Source organism: Pogonomyrmex barbatus, unplaced genomic scaffold, assembly GCF_055798465.1.
Source record: "Pogonomyrmex barbatus isolate J1 unplaced genomic scaffold, ASM5579846v1 scaffold1, whole genome shotgun sequence".
Taxonomy (NCBI): Eukaryota; Metazoa; Arthropoda; class Insecta; order Hymenoptera; family Formicidae; genus Pogonomyrmex; species Pogonomyrmex barbatus.
The window spans coordinates 13,438,135-13,460,070 of NW_028297098.1; the positions used below are offsets into that span (position 1 = coordinate 13,438,135).

General features: G+C 36.1%; 1 protein-coding gene across 5 annotated transcripts; it reads right to left on the reverse strand.

Annotated features, from left to right (window-relative positions):
• Positions 1-20: 20 nt before the first annotated feature.
• On the reverse strand, positions 21-21,028 carry LOC105422219 (uncharacterized). 5 transcript variants are annotated; one of them, XM_089080835.1, is made up of 14 exons: positions 20,869-21,028; positions 19,984-20,170; positions 19,048-19,398; positions 18,558-18,852; positions 18,162-18,275; positions 16,143-16,232; positions 6,095-6,184; positions 5,773-5,895; positions 5,133-5,459; positions 4,793-5,020; positions 3,723-4,559; positions 3,474-3,575; positions 1,624-1,776; positions 21-1,295 (listed from the first exon to the last, which is right to left on the reverse strand). In XM_089080835.1, the coding sequence occupies exons 2-13, from the start codon at positions 20,163-20,165 to the stop codon at positions 1,753-1,755; spliced, it is 2,763 nt and encodes a 920-aa protein (XP_088936961.1). In that variant the 5' UTR covers positions 20,166-20,170; positions 20,869-21,028; the 3' UTR covers positions 21-1,295; positions 1,624-1,752. The 5 variants fall into 5 exon arrangements, with proteins under 5 accessions (XP_088936961.1, XP_088936967.1, XP_088936955.1 ...); XM_089080841.1 differs by lacking the exon at positions 21-1,295 and having other exon boundaries at positions 1,623-1,776; XM_089080829.1 differs by lacking the exon at positions 21-1,295 and having other exon boundaries at positions 1,623-1,776; positions 3,023-3,575.
• Between the last annotated feature and the right edge of the window lie 908 nt (positions 21,029-21,936).

Consider the following 21,936-nt stretch of genomic DNA (forward strand, 5'->3'; position numbering starts at 1 on the left):
AAATATATTTGAATAAGACATTATTAATCATAGCGATTGATCAGGCTTTATTAAATCGTTTTCGTTTCGAAAATGTATACAGCATAAATAATACAGTAAGCGTTTGAATATACACACTTTTTGCGGAAGATACTAAATCTACCATCACTCGAAGTCAATATGCATGCTAAAGCACGTTCGATGCGTTCAACAAAAAGTAGGACTAGAAACACATTGTTTATATTCTAATACACATATTAATAAACATTAAATGCTGAAGCATGTATGTGTATACATATATACTTTCTGATATAAAGACACACGCAAGTTTAGCTTAATTCCGTTAAGATTTTCATCGAGAGATTATACTACAACGAAAAGCAATTATTTCGGTTCAAGTTTCAGTATATAATTTTATTATATATTTTATATACCGTGTAAAATCAGTGTGTAAAGATTTAAAAAGAAAAATTCTAAAAAAAGATATCAGAATGAATCAATTCGTTGAGGAATTTATATATTCCCTATGATATGCATATATTATTTTCTTATAATTATTCAAACAACTCTTCATGCAATGTATTATGATGGAAATATAGCAGAATCTCCAATAATTACATGTAGACACTGTAGAATCTTTGTTCTCAGTGCAAATGACAGCGCACAGACATGCCTTTGTTGATCGCTGAATGCATAGTAATATATCACGAATCACGTGCTAATTTGTTATACACATGCGACATGTGACATTACAAGTTAGTTTACACGCGCGCAACCTTTTCTTTGTCATTTTAAATTTAAATTTACATTAAAATGCGAATTTAAATTTTAATAAGACTTTACTAGGTATTCAGAGATACGTTTAATACGTTTCTCGGTACAAGGACATGTCCGCTTAGCATAGTCGCTTTTATTCTGATTTTTTTCTGGAAAGTCATATCGTTCTCTCTTAAAAAAAATATATCAATTGCAAATGTTCTTTTTCAATCAAAAATTTCTTTCATCATCAAAATTACGATGCAATTATTTTGTAATAACTATCACTGTCATAACTATTACAAGGGAATTGTTATAATTATTTTGCGATAATGCTTTATATAATTTATACGCTCGCGTATGATATTTAATCTACGGCTTATTTGGCACTTGATTTCACAGCTTGTACGAAAAGATTGGTCGTGATGTGGGGAGGTGAAGTACGCCAAACCGAGGGGTTCAGGGGTTGGCACTCGATCCGCAGGCGTCCTCGTTTACTTTCAGGACGTACCATTTCTGATCGTTACTTGGGCACACCAAGCAGCGCCAGCCGTATTGTCCTGTAAAGATAATTCACTGAAGATATTAAGAATTATAAGAATGAGTTGTTATTCGTTACTTAAAATCAAGGAGGATCTCGGATTAAGACGGGACCAATAGGATCAGTTGCAGATAACAAAATTAATCGATCACCGTATATATCATGTCTTTACATGATACTTTCGTGTGTTCTTTACTTTACTTGTGAATGTAGTTAATTAAATGTACGCAGACAATAAACCCATGTCTACAAATAAAGCTCTGCTCATATTTTTAAAACACCGAGGAAGCTTATTACGATTTGACTTGCTCATTAATATTAATGAGTATTTAGAAACGTTATCCTACCTCGTTTGTGCCGCGGTTTCACCCACGGGTTCATTGACTCATCCGTGGGTTGGAACTCGTGAGTTGATAGACGAAAATTTGATGGACGGAGTTTGCGGCGACGAGAGACGACAGAGAACCTCTTCGCCTTTATCTCCAGCGAAAATAGATCACCTGCATAAAGAATACCCACATGATGAAGGATTTATATCACGTTTCCCTATACAGCACAAAAATTTTCAACTACGCTACAGTAACATTGTAATCTTGTAAATTGCAATACGAAAATACAGAAACATTGTAGAGGCATATGCAATTGCAGAATTTTAATAATTCGTAGCGATATTCGTTGCAATCTTGCAGTAAAATATTTTTGGAATGTTTCTGTAATTTTCTTGTATTGTATGAGACTTTATTTTTTTTCACTACTAATAATCGCGTATTGTTAAATATAAATATTATATAAAAAATGTTCGTAATCGCTCAAACGTAACGAAAAAGTGAAATGATATCACTAAACTTCAATACATATTCTTTTGTTGAAGATAATAAAGCGATGCGATTTTATTCTAAGCTGATACTCGCTATCGATATTGGTTGCGTTCAGCAGAGAAAATAGATCAGTGAACGCTCAGTTATTTTTCAATATGATTGCCTTTAGATCTTCGTTGAATGTAAGAAACGAATCATAATAAAGAATCACTGAACGCTCACTGATCTGCTTTCTCTGCTAAACGCAGCCATTAATTTTTTACGATATGTCCATGCTACAGCGATTAAACTCTATGAGACAGATGAAGAAAATAGGAGAAGAGAAGCATAATCATTACCATCACCAACTGGCATCAAGCGCATAATATATATTGTGACTACGCCATGTAGGCGGAAATGTTCTACAAAGTGCTGCTACAGTTCAAATAGTTAGTATACTTTGAACAACTCGGTAAATACTTTCTAATCAAAATACAAAAAAATATAAAAAATATACACATATAAAATGTGACAATTTTTACTTAAGAATGTATGTGATTATTATTGCGACCATTTTAATATTAAATATTAATATCACAGATATAGCCATAAAAAAATAATTGTTGCGCCACAATATCTATTCGAGCATGCAAAATGCTAACGGGCTCAAGCAGAATATTGCGGCAAATTGATATGAATTACAGCAAATTGCTGCACAGAAATTTTATCAATGATAAGAATCTATCATTGTAATCATTTAAATAAAACATTACTTTACGAGGTCTGTTTTCGGAAATTCTAACTACCTAGTTGCAAATGTTATTCCTTCACTGTTTCCTTGTTGAGCTAATAAATAAAACTGAATTTGTCGGTTGTCTGTCTCATATACGTACGCTCAAAGACACAAAGTAGAAACGTAGTTAGCTTTCCTTCTCCTTCTCCTCCTCACCTCCTCATCATCCGCATTTTTCTCCACGACCTCGGTTCTTCTTCTTCGCCGCTATTTTCTGGAAGCCGTCGCTCCGGAGAACGCTTGTTCCACGCGAATTCCTCTATCACGAGGAAACTCCCAGCTTCTCAAAAACTAAACATCAACTTGGGCAGACACCAGCTTTCAATTATAACGCGAGCACAACTTTCTTCGGTGTGAAAACAAAATTAGAGCGAAAGTTTACTAGACGATATTATCGGATTTTGAAGCCACGCCTGTTTTATTAGAGTTCGTTATTAAGGATTCGATGTAGCGATGGCGTAAGCTAAACGCAGATTTCCTGATACAGAACCAACGGATAATTTTTCCGCCCGAAGGAGACATCGCGGACGAACCTAACGTTTTCCATTTTTGTTGTTTTTATCGACCGTATCTCGCGTTCGTTACTCCTAATTCGTTTTCGGCTAACCTTCTTTTTTAAGTCGTTTTTGGCAAGATCATTAACGGCCGGTTCTTCGGATTTACAGAGTTTCGATTCGTCTTGCGTCTTCTTCTCCTCTGAGGATATTAGCTATAGAATATAAAATGATCATTGTATTGTCTGTTTCAAATTAAAAAGAAGATGTGTTATCTTTGTTAGAGTTCAATAGAATTAAAAAATTAACTAAAAAAAAAAAACTTAAAAAAAATTAGATCGATATTAATATAAATTACGTACTGTGATATTGCGTTGTGCATCCAAAATGATTTGCTGGTCAGATTTATCTTTATCTTGGCATCGAGGGCATTCTACAGCCATAAAATTTCCACATGTCTCTACGGTTTGAGCAGCGCGCGTGCAGTTTGTTTCCTTAAATTGATCATCTTTCAAAGCCTGTATATCTTCTGGAGCTTGATATTTGTCTTGGTCCATATTTTCTATTTGTTGTGTGCTAGTTGTCTCGTTTCCATTATTATCTTCGACGAAATTGGATTTCGCGACAGTCCGCAGTTCGTTCTCTAACCAATATATTCTCTCTGTAAGTCTGTAATTTTCATCCAGCAGCTCCTCTTCCCGTTGCTTCGACAGTTGTTTTTCTCGTTTCCGACTCTTTTCGGTTTCCTCGTACATTTCGAGTCTCTCCTCGAGATCGCGGACGCGCTCCTGATACGAGGACAGCTGGACTATCGAGTCCACATCGAAGATTTTAGAATCCATCGGATGAAAGACCGGCGTTGTGATCTTAGCCGCACGCTCCTGAATTCGAGCTCTTAGCTCCTGGAGACGTTGCACTTCCTGCAGGAGTTCTCCGGATGGTGCTTCCGTCTGAGTACCGCGGCTAGCAAGCTCGACGTCATGCTCCCTTTCATCCTCATATTCTTTCTCCTCCTCCTCCTCCTCCTCCTCTTCCTCCTCTTCCTCCTCGAAGATACCACTTTCCTGAAGGGTAAGTGGGGGCTTTCTCGGTAACACGGGCGACATAGATTTTACCGAGTTCGTCGTTATTGTGGCGTTATTCATGTAAGGTATCACGGTCGCCACAGCGCGGCTTCTCTGTTTGTCGATCGAATGATCCTGAAATATATTATTGTATTGCAAAAAATAAAGAAAAATCATGCGATTATTGAAATAAGCAATAATAATCTTCTAGGGAGGAGCAATAATAATCTTCTAATAGGCAAGTTTCTTAAACGATTAAATAATTATATTATTATTATTATTATTATTATTATTATTATTATTATTGTATTATATTATATTAATGAATTTAAACAAAGTTTGAAATTATATTCGAAACAAAAGCTCACCTTGTTCGTATGGACAGGTTCCGGTGAAACGATACCGCTGTCCACCGCATGATCGGGACTGTCCTTGCGCATGGGAATTTCTTCCATCTCGAGCAATCGAAATTCCAGAAGTTCATTTTGCTCTCGTATTTCCGAGAGCTCCACCAAAAGTGCGGCTTCTCGATCTTCAGCAGCTCGAAGCTTGTTATTTAGCTCGTTCAACTCTTTGTCATGATCAGCACATTTCCGCTAGATATAAAAAGTTTTTTTTTTTTTTTTTTTTCCAAAACTCTCAAGTACTCGATATTAAGAGTCTTAGATTACTTTTTTATTCTATATTATAAAAAAAAAAAAACCTTACCTCTTGTAGGAGTTCCTTTTCCAAGTCGCAAATTTGAATCCTGGCCTGCGACAATTCGCGTTGCTCTTTAAGAAGCTTTGTCTGTAGCTCCTCGATCTCAACAAGAACGGCTTCATATGCTTCTCTAGTGACACCATTGCTTTGCCATTGACCATATCCTCCAGGTTGCGGTGACAACGAGGACGGGGCGCTTGACAGAGCGCTATCATCATCTTCATGATCCTCCTCGTCATCCACTTCGGCTACCGGCTCTAGTTCTAGCCACTGTTTATAAAACTCTTCCTTCCTTTTCTTATTTGACAACTGCTCCAACTTTCTCTCTCTCTCCTTATATAACAAAAAATATTTATTTTTATATTTCTCAAATTTGCTTCTTAACTGAATGCCTGTCATTAGTAACTTTTATGTATATTTGAAAATTTCTAACAATTTATTATCCTTTTAGACTGATATTTTTATTATATATATTTTTAAATATATTTTTTTTTTTCATAAATTAGCAAATTTAAGATGAAAATATTTTTCAAATCAATGATACATAATAATTTTAGTATTTAGCGGTTTGTTTACAGAATTTACAAGAAAAATGGAAAAACTATATTTTTCTAAAGTTTCATATTTATTAAGGACATCCCACTACCTTAACTGCCTGTCTAAGTATTTCGATGACTTCCTGCTGCTCAAGCGCGAGTTCACGGAGGCGCTCGACCTCGATTTCATTTATGGCTGTGTCGGATTCTATTGCGCGCACATATGACCTCACCTTAAACAATATCCCACCTTAATGGCTTATGCCATTATACATTTTTATCGCGATAAAATGTACGCCATTATACATTTTTATTGCGTGATAAATATGTACATAATCGTTTATATCAAGAACAATATGCTTGTATCGGAAAAGCTATAAATAGAAAATAAATAGAAAAAAAAAACTTCTTGCGTTAAAGAATACTACGTACTATGTGACCATCATCTTTGAGAATCTTTTTCTCTGTGCGAGATGCTGACTGCATCGGTCGGTTTCCCTCGTTCTCCCGTAACTTCCGCATCTGTAACATCATCGAAACAGTAATTAATCCATAACAAATACTGTTTCCACAGCCATTATTTCTTCAAATGGATATTCTTTATTTTTTTTAGTGTTACATTATAAAAAGAAAAAAATATTGTATAAATAATAAAAATTATTCAAAAAGTTATAAGAGGAAATATTTAATTTCTGCAAGATTAAAAAACCGTGAAATTAATTCGATAAATAATGATGTTAACGAATACACTTTTGGTCATTTTCATTTTACAATTATTTACCGATATTATTTATCGACAACAACATTATATTTTCAATCAGAAAACCGCAAGGTAAATAAAAACAATGAATCCAAAGGAAAGAACTTTCTTCCAAAGTCAGCGGAGTTCCGATATTCGTTTTTTAGTCCTCTTCCGAGGGAAATCTATCATCGATCGTTTCAGCGATTCAGTCTTCCGGATGAACGTCACGGTCCGATACGACATGTGTGCAACGAGTCGGAAAGCTGTGAGAGAAAGGAGAGGGATGCGGAAAAGGACAGAGAAAGAGGAGAGAAAAGCAGACAAGTTGCAACGATTGGATTACGGAGAGCCCCGGAGAGTCTGGGTGGACCGTTAGCTTGGCCCCCTGACATACAGCCACAGCCTCACCCTCCCCCTCTCGTTCCTCAGTTTCCTTCCTCCTCTAGGTGATATCAACATGCGGCGTGAGTATGGCATACACGCAGAGATGCGCAGAGGAAGAGAAAGAGAGAGAGAGAGAGAGAGAGAGAGAGAGAGAGAGAGAGAGAGAGAGAGAGAGGGGAGAGAGAGAGAGAGAGGGGGGAGAGAGAGAAAGAGAGAGGGAGAGGGAGAGGGAGAGGAAGAAAGAGAGTGCCGATTGCACCTTGCTGCATCGGGCGATGATGCACTTTGCGCCATATATGTAAATCGTTGGACACGCGCGCTCGTTACACCGGCTCGTTTCTCCTCTCTTTCGGGCCGGGGGGGATCGACTATATCGGATATAAGACATATTGGGAAACAGGTGAAACGAGCGCGTCACGCATTACCGTTATCCGCGCTTCGCCGCTCGTCTCTCGTCTCTTGTTTTGTCCCGACGACGTTTTCTTATATTAAGTCGACATCTGGGTGTAACAGTTATCAGTTACACGCGACTGAAGATAATTAGAAATTTCAACGAGCGCAAAAGTAATCAGCGCTATTTTTCGCCGAAGTCACCGATATCTCGCTCAAATGAAGATTTTATCCGCGCGCGCGCGCGTTCTCTGACTTTTACACAATGATTAATGCAACAATAATAGCAAGATAATGGATAATAATTAAAACGTTCCGGTGAATGAGCAGTTAATAAATATTAATTAATAATTCGATCTCTTTTCTAAATGAAAATGTAACTTTCATTACGTATTTTTCTTTAGGTATCAATTAAAATTTTAATTTTCGGAAGAGAGATGACTTTATTTCTTTGAAGATAAAAATCGCGAAATCGCGTTGTTTCATATAATTTATATCCTTTACGGTTCTCGAAAGAATTAATTATTAATAAAGGTTTAATAACTCTGGTGATCTAGGTGATTTTTTTTTTACATATTATTAATTGAGTCATTGAATAGAAAATCATATTTTCTATGTAAAAAAAATTATAAAAAGAAATATTTAAATAATATTATAGAGAAACAAGTAAAAATATCACTGAAATATATAATCTTCATTTTTAAATAATTAATTATTATTTTATTTTTTATTTATATTATTGTTCAATTTCAACATCAATCGTGACATGTTAAAAGTATGAAAAATGTTAAAGAAATTCTACGTTCCAATTTAAGCATGACATTTCCATAATAAGAATGTGACAGCTCTACATGTAATACAACATTAGCTTATATCTATTTATAGATTCGATTACTCTGCAAACAAGTTGAATTTTTGGGATATTACGCATCCCGTGGGAGTCTTGCGTGCAGCCTCTTGAGTCAATCCGTACCATCCCATACAGTACCTGATCTTACTTTCACCGATCGTCTCCCGCCCTCGCTTACGATCTTGTAATCCGTCTGCACGTTTCTCGAATGGCTTGCGTATTTCTAACATGCATTATCGTCCATTAGAAGAACGTCGGAAACTTCCTTATGGAACGCGCAATCGGTCCTTGCTCTTTGACTTTCAGTTTAATCGTGATCGTAGTAAAAATTTTATCTTTCATTTTATCTTTCGCGTACTTCATTCGAGAAAATAAATTGACCGTTCTTCTTCACATATGATGAAGACAATAATTAAAACTAACATTTTTAATTTAGCAAAATATGACAAAATTGAAATTAAGAAATTTATACTTTTCTCACTTTTATTATCAAAAGTTTTGTTGTGATAACATTATTTTCATTATTAATTATTCATTGCATGTCACATATAACATTCTAATAATTTTTATGTAAATATTGTTAAATTAATCACAGTATAAAATGGAATAACATATTATAAATATTTTAGGATAAATTATAAAAATCATAAATTACAGTTTGCACATTTAAATTATCAACATTTTATATAATTTTCGTTTTCTATCTATATAAAAAAATATGAAACTTTCTTTAATCTAGTAAACAGAATTTTAGTACTAAAATATTTACTATATCATATAATTCATAAAATTATAAACTTTAATTGAAGTAATACATGTATATATAATCAATCATAAGCATAAATATCTTTGTATAACAGCAAAAAAATATTATGAAAAAAATATTATCTTTATACGCACACGTGAATCTAAAAAAAATTTCACTAAACTGCAATTTTCTCAAAAATATTATTTGAAAATAATATGTCAAATTCAATCTGGAGTCAAGATTAATTTTTAAATAATAATCTCAGAAATGTCACTTAGTTCCGTCACGTACGTTTCTCCAACACGAGCAACATGACGCTCGCTTATAATTTATTATTACGTTCGATTCCTGCCAAGCCCTCATACGCTGTCTGTCGCGCTCGAATGTGACTTTCGCTCTCATTGTCAGCTTTACTCGCGCTCGCTGACCCGCATGTAAAACTGAAATGTCCGCGTTATCGAAGGACGTGCCGCGGGTGCCAAACGCATGTACATATATACGTGTAACGTAGCGCTTTCCTATGCACGCTCGTTACACGCCTTACGCCAGGAAAGGAAGTCGCTAATTATTCCCCATGGTATACGCCCATCGTTACTCAGTAGTATTAATAATCTGACCGCGATGATAGGATTGGAATTACATAGCACTGCGTAGACGTGAGACTACGTAAGCGCGTCTGTATCTCCCACGCCGTCGAAGCGTTCCGCACGGATGCGGTGCCCTAAAGGCACTTGCGGTTTGACCACGAACTTGGACTTCGATCAGTCCCTTGCGTCAAAAATTTTTCAATAACAATCACCGTGAATTATGTACGATTTTTTTTTTTTTTTTTTTTTTTAAAGAAGAACTATAGGAAAATCCATCGCCTCTACTCCGATCCGCTGATGCAACGAGATACAGCGAGGATGTCGAGATGCCGTGTAAAATGTCACGGGACGTAGACTCTGGAAGATCCACCGTCCGAAGCGCAAATCAATTACGCGACGCGTAACTTCATCGGTTTCTTGCGAAAGGAAAATACAGAAGGAGGACTACTCGCCTCTCTCGAATGCCTCTCGATTATTATTCCTCTCCGTAGATCCGCCCGCGCGCGGATCTTTCTTTCTTTTATAGAGTCAATCAAGGATAACGGAGGCGAGATTGAGCGAAGGTGTTGTTAAGAGGGTACATAGAGAAACCGCGATGGCGATCCTCGAGGTGATCCGGTCCGGTAACATGACCGCCGGCTAATATAGCGCGCGCTTTCGTGCACCGATCCGATGTATCACGACCCGTATTCGTATCTCTCGCCTGCGGTTGCTGCGAGGGGGATCGGGAACTTTCTTTCGCGAAGTAGCTCACCGAGAGTGGCGGCTATCGTTAGTCGTCGTCGTCGTCGAGAAGGTACTCGCTCCTACCGGCAAGTCGCCGAGCACCCACCAATCTTCCCCCTCTCCCCCCCCCCCCCCCTTCTCCCCCCCGAGGGAAGTCTAGCTGATTCTAGAAGGCCCAAGATAGAATCGAAGGGAGAGAACGCGCGGCCGTTCCACTTGCAATCGAGACGAAGAAGCCGAGGAAGCACATCCGGTGAAATAACAACTTCGTTTTGGAGTCGTACGACGGATCGCTGCCGCCTTTCTCTCTCGCCTTCTTTTACGCGTCGCAAAGTCATTGAAATTCATCCCGCGCGCCGCCTCAAAGGAGGACAATGGTTAGAGATAGTTAAGTGCTTAAGGCATACTTACGTGTCTCTCTCTCTACAACCGCATCGGGACACGCAGGCATGGATCCGACTTGGATGCGCGAGCGTGTGAGTGCGGACACGTCACGCAACGGATTTCTGAATTCGCGAGTACTCGAGACTATTCGACTATTTCGTCCATCCGATTGCTGATCGTTTTACGTACCGGTTCATATATTCAACCCGTGTCATTTCATTTTCGCAGAATTGTGAACGTTTTGATATTTGAGACTGATCATGGGAACATTATTGTTATGTGACGTAGCAAAACATATACTTTATTATGCCTCTAAGAATACTCTTCTTTTCTATAGAGATAGAAAAACAGTTGGTTTCATTAGAATTCAGATATATTAATAGATACATTTATAAAAATTATTTCAGGTGACCCAATAACAAGTTACTCAATGATAAATTATGGCAATGATAAATTATGCACACATGAGCAGCGATCAATTATAATTCTTCTTACATAGCGAATATATAATGAAAGGCTACTATTGCAACTCTTGGTCAAAAAAGGATTAACGACAGCACGGCATATTAACATCAAAGCGCAGGATGCTTGTTTTAAATTTATATCGAACACATACACATTTATGTACATTGTTTTGAAATTTACTTATGAACATATATATTAAAAATAACTCTATTTTAATCATCTCTCATTTAAAATTCCGACAACGGTAATGTAGGATATTGCCGGTAATCCGTGCAACAGTTCTCGTAACAACCTGGTAACGATTGCCAATTAGTTGAAAACTAATTCTTCCTAGCAGGATTCCTACTTTCAGCTAATTACTTCTTACGGAATCGTCAGGTATTATTGGAAGTGTGCTAATTCAACTGTGTACGGCTAACCGGATTCCGCGTTGGGCGCAAAATGACTTCGCAAAACAACTCAACAATTCACGGAAATCATTGTTATGCTCGCTCGTAATATATTCGTATTTTCTGTTATTTTTTTCCATCCCGTCCCGCGGAAGAATTGTTTCCCACGGTACGTCGACGACACGCAACTTATGTCGATTTCCCTGGGAACATGATCGGCTCCACGCTCTATTCGCGTTTCCACTCAGGGATAAGAGAAGGCGAGAAGGTGAAACTGGAGTAGGTGCGTGAAAATATTCAATCTCGATGGCTATGTGCAAGCGAAAGGGCGGGGACCGTCGACAGTCTCATGCAGAATAATAGAGTAAATATTTGTAAGAGTCGGCTGAGAGATATCAACATTCGTCGATGCTCTTTCAAATTTTTAAACTACTACGTTCATAATGAAATCTACTTTTTATCATTGCTAAACGTCCGTTTTGAATAACACTTTTCTATTTTGCTTCATTTACAAACATTTTTTTCAAATTTTGCAATTTTTTTCAGATCGAAGTTTGATAATTTTTAATAAATTAATATTATGGAAAATAGGTAAGAAAAAAATTGCAAACCGTCATGCAATGTATCGTCTTATTATTAAATATTTATTAAATATTTTATGATATCTCGTATAGCAATCATCTTTCGTGACGATGAAACCAAATGTAAAGCATTACTGTACCGCACGACGTAACAAATCATAAATAAAAAACTACTCAATTTCATATGTAGATATTTGAAATATTTAACTTTCATATCGTTTATCAACTCATTCGTATAATATCAAAATATTCAAAATATCAAAATATCACTAAAAAAAGTTATTAAACGTTTCTTTCGTGTCTTAATCATTGTAATCTCAAAATACAAAATTTCATCATAATGGTTTTTCCATATATAATAAAACGCATAATAAATTATATAGTAGCGGAAAGAAAAAATTCTAAAATTAAAAATAAATTAATCTAAATTAAAAATTCTAATCGTATCATATTTTTTCCTTCTCACTTCCTTTAAATGACGTTTCTAAAATCTAAAATAACTCGCGAATAAGGAATCCCTTGAACAAAGCCGCCGACTTTTGAGCGCGTTTTACCGACTTTACCGGACACCACAAACGGACAGTCGCAAATGAAGACGGAGGAAGATGCGACTGGCCGTAATCCTTACCTCGTTCCACGCGAACCCCATGAGACGCAATGTTGATCTTGAGAATTCATATAACGAGCACCGAGAAAGCGGGACGAGATATCGGGGTGTACACCACGATCGAATTACACCGCGAAAGGATCTTTGCGACGATCTCCTTAATCGTGTGTCACATTCGGGCACGCACCAGGAAGGTAAGATACGAACGGCACGTCGATGGAAGAAGACGATGCGCGCACGGCCGACGTCTAGACCAGACTGAAGCGAGGCACCTCCAATAATCGCGGGGGCCTTCTACCTGTGTGTGTGTGTGTGTGTGTGTGTGTGTGTGTGTGTGTGTGTGTGTGTGTGTGTGTGCGGAGCTGCGAGCGGACCCGTTCCTTCCATTCCATTCGGAAAGCTACAGACGTATCCACGGTTTGCTGACCTGGCAGGAACTTGAAGTCGAGACACAATGAAATGTTAGATTAGGATCACAACTGCTCCCTCTCCCTCTCCCCTCCCCCGCACGAGGGCCGCCCCCTCGTCAGAGGGTGTGACGCGAGACAATGCGAGTCGCGGTGTCCCTCCTGCGATCCCATGTTATCTTCGTGTCACAATCGCGTCGGTGCGATTCCGATAATCTGCCAATTTAAGATAGCGATTAATCAAAAGAGTACAGCTGCGTTTCTTTTTCCCAGAGGAAAAGTAGAGATTTTTTTTTTCTTTTTTCGAAACTTCTGTTTTTTTTAGGATAGAAACGGCATTTAAAACAAATCCCTAATAAAGGTTGTTGGGTCATATATCCTGGAAAGAATATCATGTAAATTAGACATGTACAATTGGTGTACGGTACTGGGAAGAAAGAAAAAAAAAAAAAACGAAGAATGAAGTGCCTCTCGCATTTCCATTTTACCTCTAGATTAGACTTCATGAAATCGTTGCCAAGGAAGAGAAAAAGGCGTCTTTTATCGCTCTTACCGCTTTTACTGTAGATCTCGCGCTACCGTTAGCTAGCTCGATTAAGCGGCGATAAGGCGGGAAAGGGTGGCAATTATATTGTGCGGCACGTAGCTACAACCTTTTAGCAGCGGCCGCTTGCTCACATGGCCTTTAAGTTCCTTTAAGATGACGAAGACGCGTATAATGTACAATGCGCGAGACCGCGCGAGACCGTCTTGCGACGTGACCCGGTACATTGACCCGACGGATATCACAATATCCGAATACCTTCGACTAAAAGCAAATCATCAAGATATGAAGCATCCATTGGATTTAGCGATTCGTAATGGCTTCGTTGAATCGTTTATACGCTTCGACGAAAGTAAAGGCCGCTGTCCAAAAAGTAGCAATCGCGCTGTCAGCGCATTTCTTGGAGCATGTCCAAATATCTAAGCCCCCCCCCCCCCCCCTTAAACGGCGTCGGTATCGACTTGAGTATCGTTACACGTGATGGTTCATTAACCTTCCATGCATCGGCAAGCCACCATACATGTAGTTTAATAATGTTGTAACTCTGATGATTGCTTCCTTTAACTCTGTGGTATACTGACGCAAAAACATATTGACAAAGAAAAAAAATCTTAATTAAAAAAGAAAAATCATCGATCAAAATAATATAGAAAAGAATTAATTGAAAACGTCGAGTCTCGTTAATCGAGAAGTAATTGCGTGAAATTGATTTATGTTTGTTTTCACCAATCTAGATTAACTTTAATCTCAGTTTAATTTATTTTTTATCTTTTTTTTATATTTAGAAGTAATAAGAAAGAAGAAGATAAACCAAAGTTAAAGTTAATATATATTGGTAAAAATGTATACTAGCGCGTTAATACGGCCCTATTTTTATTATGAAATTTTATATCTTCTGATCAATTTTAAAAATAAAAATAGAAAACATTTTCAATATTCAAATTTTGTATATAAAATTTTACAATATCTTTTTATCTTTGTAAAATTTGTTTATAAGTGTTTTTTCAATTAAATAATTGATTTCTTTCTATCCATTTAGAAATTTTCTATCTTCTTTTTTCAAAAGATGTTTCATTATGTATATTTTTACATAATTTCTTGTATTCTTGTAATACTTACACTATACAGAGAGACGCAACATTTCTAGCAAAGCGGAAGAAGTTAATGTAATCGCGTGCGTCACGGTTATTTAGATTTACTACAATGGGTACAATAAAATTAACATAAAAATAAACGTGTTATATACGCATTTTTCTCCGTCATATGCAAAGAAGGATTAAAAGATTTTTCTTACATATATAAAAAAAGTTTGAAATTACCAACAGATTAAAAAAATATAACAATTAAAATATAAAAAAATTAGTAAAAGGTAAGAAGATAGAACGTGAGCGTCTCTGGTTTAAAAGATTTCTTCTTAAATTATTATCTTCAGCATAAGAAGGAATAACAGGACAGATATTTTTAAGATCAAATATAAATCATTGATTTTAGCTTTGAACGAACCAAGTGTCTGTGCCAATGACTTCTTAGAACTTGATGCTGTATAAACTTACACCGGAAGTCACACGATATGATAATCGTGTGCACCGGTACGGTCCTCAGGGTGAACCGTTGGATCGTTCACACGACAGTTCTTTGCTGTTGTGTCTGTCTGAGAACGAATAAAATAAGAAATCCAGAGCGAGGCATCTGGTAAGAATACGATAAAAGCAATTATTGATACTCATTTCTTTTTATATTTATAATATACGCGATTAATTAAAACAATCATAAATGTGCTATAAATTAATAGTTTAAAAATCAATGTTCAAATAATAATAATAATAATAATTAAATTAGAAAGATAATTTATACTCTATTCAGTTATTTGAAATGTTTTAAACAGATTTTGTTTCATGAAATTGCATCGTCGAAGAAATACCCATGAATAAATGGATGTAATATATAGGATGTCCTAGACCTATCACGTTTTATCTTCGTGATCAAATTGAAATTGATCTTTACAAAAGATGTCAAAGATCTGATATTAGAAATGGAGAAATTATAAGTAATCGGGGACAAAATGTTTTTTAAGAGATAAACTTTAGAAAAGTTATTATCACGTAACAAAACATACAGTACAATGTAAATATATTGATAATAAATGTTTATGAGGTCATGAGAACTTTTTCAAGATTTAATATTACATTTCCCCTCTCTCATAAAAACAATAAGAAAATTATTAATTTCATAATATGAAAATACTTAAAAAAATTTAATATTTTGAGCTACGTTGATAATCAAATATCATAAAAAAACAATAATATCGTTATAATTTTATTTTTTATATTTTCTGTAAATTACGTATATATTTATTAATAAATATATTTAATTACATTTTCAATTTTAAATTAACGTTAGATAAAATTTCAAGATATATTTAAAAGTTTTAAAAATATATTTTTGAAAATTCAAAAATATAATTTGTGTCTATCATTAATTATTTGTAAATGAACGAGGAAGAATCTTGTTTTTTTCGACAAAAATGCTATAACGCGCGCGTCATTCATTTGCAAAACGCGGCTACTATCGAACACTCTGTAGAAACTCTTTAGAAATCTTATTTTTTTAACAGTTTTATGTAATTGTTCTCGCGGAAGCGGAAATGTTAAGTAAATGCGATATCTATCTACTCACCATCTCCTGCTCCACCGGCGCCAACTTTCGACGTTTCAAGAGCTTCGACAGCTTCTCAATCTCTCGGCTCTTGCCACGCAGCTCATCCATCTGCAAAAATTCGTAAAACTCGTTTGAATGCGGCAGATCTCTCGCGCGTAGACACGTGTGGCGAAAGTTGCAATGAGAAAAATTAACATCGCCGGCGATCGCGACGAAGAATGGGATACATGGCGATGACGAAGGGGAGGGGCAGTGATCGGTCCCTTTCGTACCGCTTTCGAGCTCTCACCTCGTCCCACCGCGTAGTCAGACTTGTCAGGCCCCGGGGGCCTTTTACCTTCACCTTGTCTATACAGGTGTGGGATGAGAGAAACGCCGCGTTGTCCGCCGCCTTCGATATCCCCTAAGCATTCACAGTACTTGCACGCGCGTACGTTTGCGTTGTTCCGGTTGCGCACGATAGTAAAGACCGGCACGATTTCCGAGAATGATGAATCATGAACCGGCAACCGGAAGTCTTAAATTAATCGTTACCGTGATCGAATTATGATCCAAATATTATGACGCATAAAAAAGCCGGTTGATAACTCGGCAATATTTAGAACAATATTTTCGTCTCAAATCAATCAGAATTAGACATTAAATAGAGATTAAATTCGTTCAAATTTTCGTGTCAAAAAAATATGTAAAATAATTTACTTTTATTCTATTTATATTCTTTACACTTCTTCACTCTTTTCACAAATATCCATTGCAAAAATATTTTTAAATCTAACTCCTAAAGGATTTTATTGCCGATATATATTTTTTTTATAACCATCATGTAACTACCATCTAGATTCATGATAAAATTTTTTTCGCAAATTTGGTGTTCGAATTAATCTTCATTAGACTTCCACTCAGCGAGATTTATAACGAGATTTTTATTTTAATTTGGTCGTCCCAAATACCAAATCAGCTCAGTCTCTTTATCCTCGATATTTGGCTCTTTGCCAGAGATGAGGTCGCGATCGTATTAGTCCACGCTGGCAATGCGGTAGGCGACATCACTGCATGATTTTGACCGCAATGTGGCATGCTAGGAAGCAGGAAGTGTTTTTTTAAGCTCAAACTACACGCCGAACGGATAAGTACAAATAAATATTTTTAAATTAAATATAACATCCAATGCGATTAGAATGCAATAGCGACAGAGATTAAAATAAATATATTTTTGCATTAAATTGAATATAATTTGCATTAGTAATCTCTTGAAAGCGAAAATTTCGAAAGAGAGAAATCTTAATTCTTCATGATTTGAGAAAAAATTATTATCAAAAATATTCTGTTTTTATTTTGATATTTCAGTATAAAAAGAGATAAAAAATTCACTTCTTTAAAAATTTACAAGTTCTAGATAATGAACGATTGATCGAGCGATTAAAAGGCGTTTATTATTAATCCATGTTAGTCCTATATTAATCCATATTAATTCAAAAAATTATATTCGAAAGTCACTTAAATATAAATTATTTAAAGCAATATTTCTTGCGAGAAGACGTAATATTTGTGTTCTACATGTACGATTTGCTTTGGAATTTGCAAATTGTCGAGTCACATAGAAATTCCTGAACCCAAGAATAGCGTGGGAAACTCGTGATCATTTTCGGATAATCGCACAGCGAAGATATTCTTTTTTTCGTCGATGCTATGGCAAACATTCGCCGTGTCGGTAAAACTTTTGTCCGAATAAGCCGTGAGACCGGGCTATTGCATTCTGGACAGACTTTTTTCTAGTTAGTGCAGACCAATACCGCAGGGCACAATTTTTTAATAAGCATCTTCGACGAGTCTCGTGCTGACGGTAGTGCTCTTGTATTCGTGAAGGAGGATATTTTTACGTGCCCGAGTGGTGGATCGCTTTCAGATTCATATTACGATTATTATTACGTCTCGCTATTCTTGCTTCGAGCGTCACGGCCGTATAATTATTAAGAGCGATTAAGCTGTTTAATGACGGGGCTGTTGATACTTCCGATACCCAAACTATGCACTTACCATTTTTATAGTTTCGCTGCGAAGTGATTTTCGCAATGCGGAAAGTTCAGCTTCATGATTCTCCCGTTGAACTCGTATCTCGGCGATACGAGTTTTCTCGGCGTTCACAGCGATCTACATGTAAAGATATCTCTTATCAACGAAAAATAGAAAAAAAAAAAAACAACACGAATATAATAATCAACTACAATAAATCAATGATGAAAATTTATTTACTTAAGAATCATGTTTAAAAAAGAAATCCATTCGATTCGAATTATTAATAAGAAAAAATTAATACATCAATTTTTATTAGACAGATGTTCCTATTATTATAATTTATCACGGTTACGGTTTATTTTTATAGTTTATTACTTTTAAATTTACAAGTTTAGAAAATTTAGAGAGGATACTTACACGCAATTTTTCTTCGAGTTTTTCGTTTTCGGCGCGAAGATTTCGCATTTCTGCTTCCAGGCGGCGCGCGTCGCCGCAGGAAGAAGTACCATTGCTATTGCGAATAATGTTCGCTTGCGATTTCATTAATTGTTCAAGTCTGCGTGTTGTACCCTCAGCGTCGGCTAAGCGTTTCCTAAGGGTTGACAATTCACGCTTATGACTCTCGTCTTTCACGGGATCCGATTTGAGCGGCGGCGACGACGACGGCGGCGATGGCGATGGCGACGGTAATGGCGACGCAGAATTAATTATTCTAAATGAAAATATCCTTTTTTAATGTGCTTTAATTCTTCTTCTAATTAGGTCGTCTTCAAAATTCAAGTTTTAAAAGTTGATTATTTGTCTAAGGGTGAATTTTCAAATGTGGAAACAAAAATAACTGCTATGAGAAATAACAAAATTGAAGATCTAGGAATTTTATGAATTTTATAAATTACGATTCATATACCTGGTCTTCAGCTCGGTTATGATCGGTTGATACTTGGCAGCCTCAGCCAATCTAGCTTCTCTGAGAGCAGTTTCGAACTCCCTTTTAGCGATTTTGGATGCCCTTCGCTCTTCATGTAGCTCCGTCCGCACATTCGCCAGATCCTCGCGTAGCCTTCGCGCTCCTTCCTCGAGCCATTGTATCGTTTTCCTCAATCTAGTTGCATCATTTCTTCCCACGCCTGCTTCGCTAACTCGTGATATTTTAACATCCTGCGGATTTATTGGTATTGCTTGATCTTTCCTCTTCAGACGTGATAGGAATGAGTCCTTTTTCTCCTCTATCTGCTCAATTTTTCTTTCGGTTGCCTCACTAACGATAAAGATGAAGAAATCGAATCCATGTAAGAATACTTCATTCAGTTTTAAACAATATTCTTCGATTGGTTGAGTTGAATTTGTATTATTTTTTTTTCAATGAATTGTAAATTTCGACCAAATGTAGAACTATTATAATGAAATAATGATTGCCGAGAGCTGATATTTTATTTTTGATAAAAATTTACAAAAGAACTTTTACAAAAGAACTCCAACAGTGTCTTTGTTCATGAGAAGTAAACTTCATTTGATAAAATGGACCAAAAAAATCATAAATGCTTCTTATATCTATAATTAAAGTTACTTGAATTTCCCTCTTAAATTTAAATATTTTTTTATTTAAAAAAATATTCTAATGCAAAGGGTTGCTATTCATAAATAGGCTGTTTTAATACATGCCAAAATGTAAATGTATTTACATTTTTCTTTTCTTGCCTAATTAAAATTTTCTTTTGTTTAAAAACACAATAAATATCTTTATTTAACTTCATCGCTAATTAATTTTTAAAAATCTGCTGCTAATTATAATTGTTCATTATAACGTGCGAAATTCTGCCTAATTACTATGAATATTTCTTACACATAGGAGTTGCATGACTCGTCGCGTCGCTGCGTTTTCTTAGGGATCTCCGAGTTCGTTGTTAGAGATTCTAATCGTCGTCGTTTCCTCGCACCCTCCATGGATGCGAGAATGTTGATTCCAGTCGTTGATTTATTCGTATTCGTCGGCTTGACGGTGTCTCCCTCTGAGGAACTTGCCATCGTCGCTGGTAAAAAGACGCAGATATTTATAAACTTGTTCAAACGTTTATATATATCGAATCCCTCAGCACAAGCGTAATCAGGAAGCTACGAGAAAGGGTACATTTGCATTTCTTGAAACAATTAATCGCATTTAAATAACAATGTAAATTAATTTGCATTTAAACCACTCGCTATTGAGGAAATTACGAAATCGACGTTGCTATTCTTATCTCATTAACTTCGAAAGATTCAAGATTTAAGCTTTCAGAAGCCTTCTTTCCGAGTGAATTAAATTATTTTGTCACTCCAAATTGCAATAATTTTTTTTTTATAAAAGTTTTTCACTTTTAAACTTGTCTGCTTTTAACAAATACTTTCAAGAAATAATCTTTCCATTAAAAACTTGAATGAGATTGTTTAGAGCAAAACAATAAATTATCTAGTACAAGAATATTTCCTTTTCTTTATTTTACAGAAAATATATAAGAGTATTTTCCTCCCACTCCCCCCAAATTTTTTTAAGCAATTGTAAACATTTCAAAAACTGTGCAATAGAGAATGAAAGTTTTTATATAAGTAAAATAAATTGCAGTTTAAAATGCCATGTAATACTTTTTTATATTCATCATACTTGATGAAATTGAAAACACCTTGTTCCTTTCATTTTACTTGAAATCGCCTTAAAATCGCATCTGGTGAACACGAATCATGGTGGACTTACCGTTTTCGTGAGGACGTGAGAATATCTTAGCCGGACCAGACGGACTCGCCAAGAGTATATTATTGGATCCGGTACGGCGGCGAGTCCTCCTCGCGAGAGACACCGTCGCCAACTAAGAGAGGCCGAGGCCCTAAACCACACAGCCTGTAGTCGCTATATGTGCTAATCGCGTCATCTCGTCTCTTTGGCTCTATTTAGCTCTCATCTCTCTTGTCTCCTCACCGCGTGTGCCGCCCACTCCGTCCCATTCTAACTTTGACCAACTTGGCTGTTTACGTCCCTCTGCATCCGCACGGACTTGGTCACGATCATTTTCGAAACAAAATATCTCTCGAAGAAAGAAAATTCTTCCGCATTTTAATTTAAACTAAAGCAAGGAACGTACAGAAATTGTCGAAAATGTCTAATCACTGTGAACGTTCTGACATGGAGATCCCTGGGTAAAAGTTGGGCCGAGCATTTCGATCAATCTTTCATCAAATACTGCTGAATCATAACGAAGAAAAAGAAGAAGTTAAGAGGGAAATAATAAGAAAGTTAAACTAATAATACAGTAATGTATTATAAAGACAGTTCTCTTTAAAGCGCAAATTAATTCGTGTCTGTAAATTACACCGTCGTGTCTTGTTCTTTTGTATGTATTTCTATAAATGCTATAATTAAAAATTTCAGTTGTATTAAAACATATCTACTGTATTATAACATAAGTTTAAATAAATCTATTTGCACGTTAATTGTATGATATTCTTCCTGTGAAATATACATATATACATTTCTGTTTAAATCAGATACTCATCAGATAATCTATATAAATGATTGTCATTAAATGTTAGCCAGTCAAAAAATAAGGTCAAAAACTAAATTGTTTACATTTAATTATAAACTTTTAAACTTTTACAATATTTATACTTAAGGAATCTTGAGGGATCCCCCTTGTGAATCATCCCCTTGGTAATCACGGGATTGTCTGTACAAATTTCCGTTAACTCGTAGGGGAGGGGGGAGGGGGAGGGGGATTCAGGACACTTAGATCCCGAGCGCGTCCACGACGACTGTTGATAAGGGATG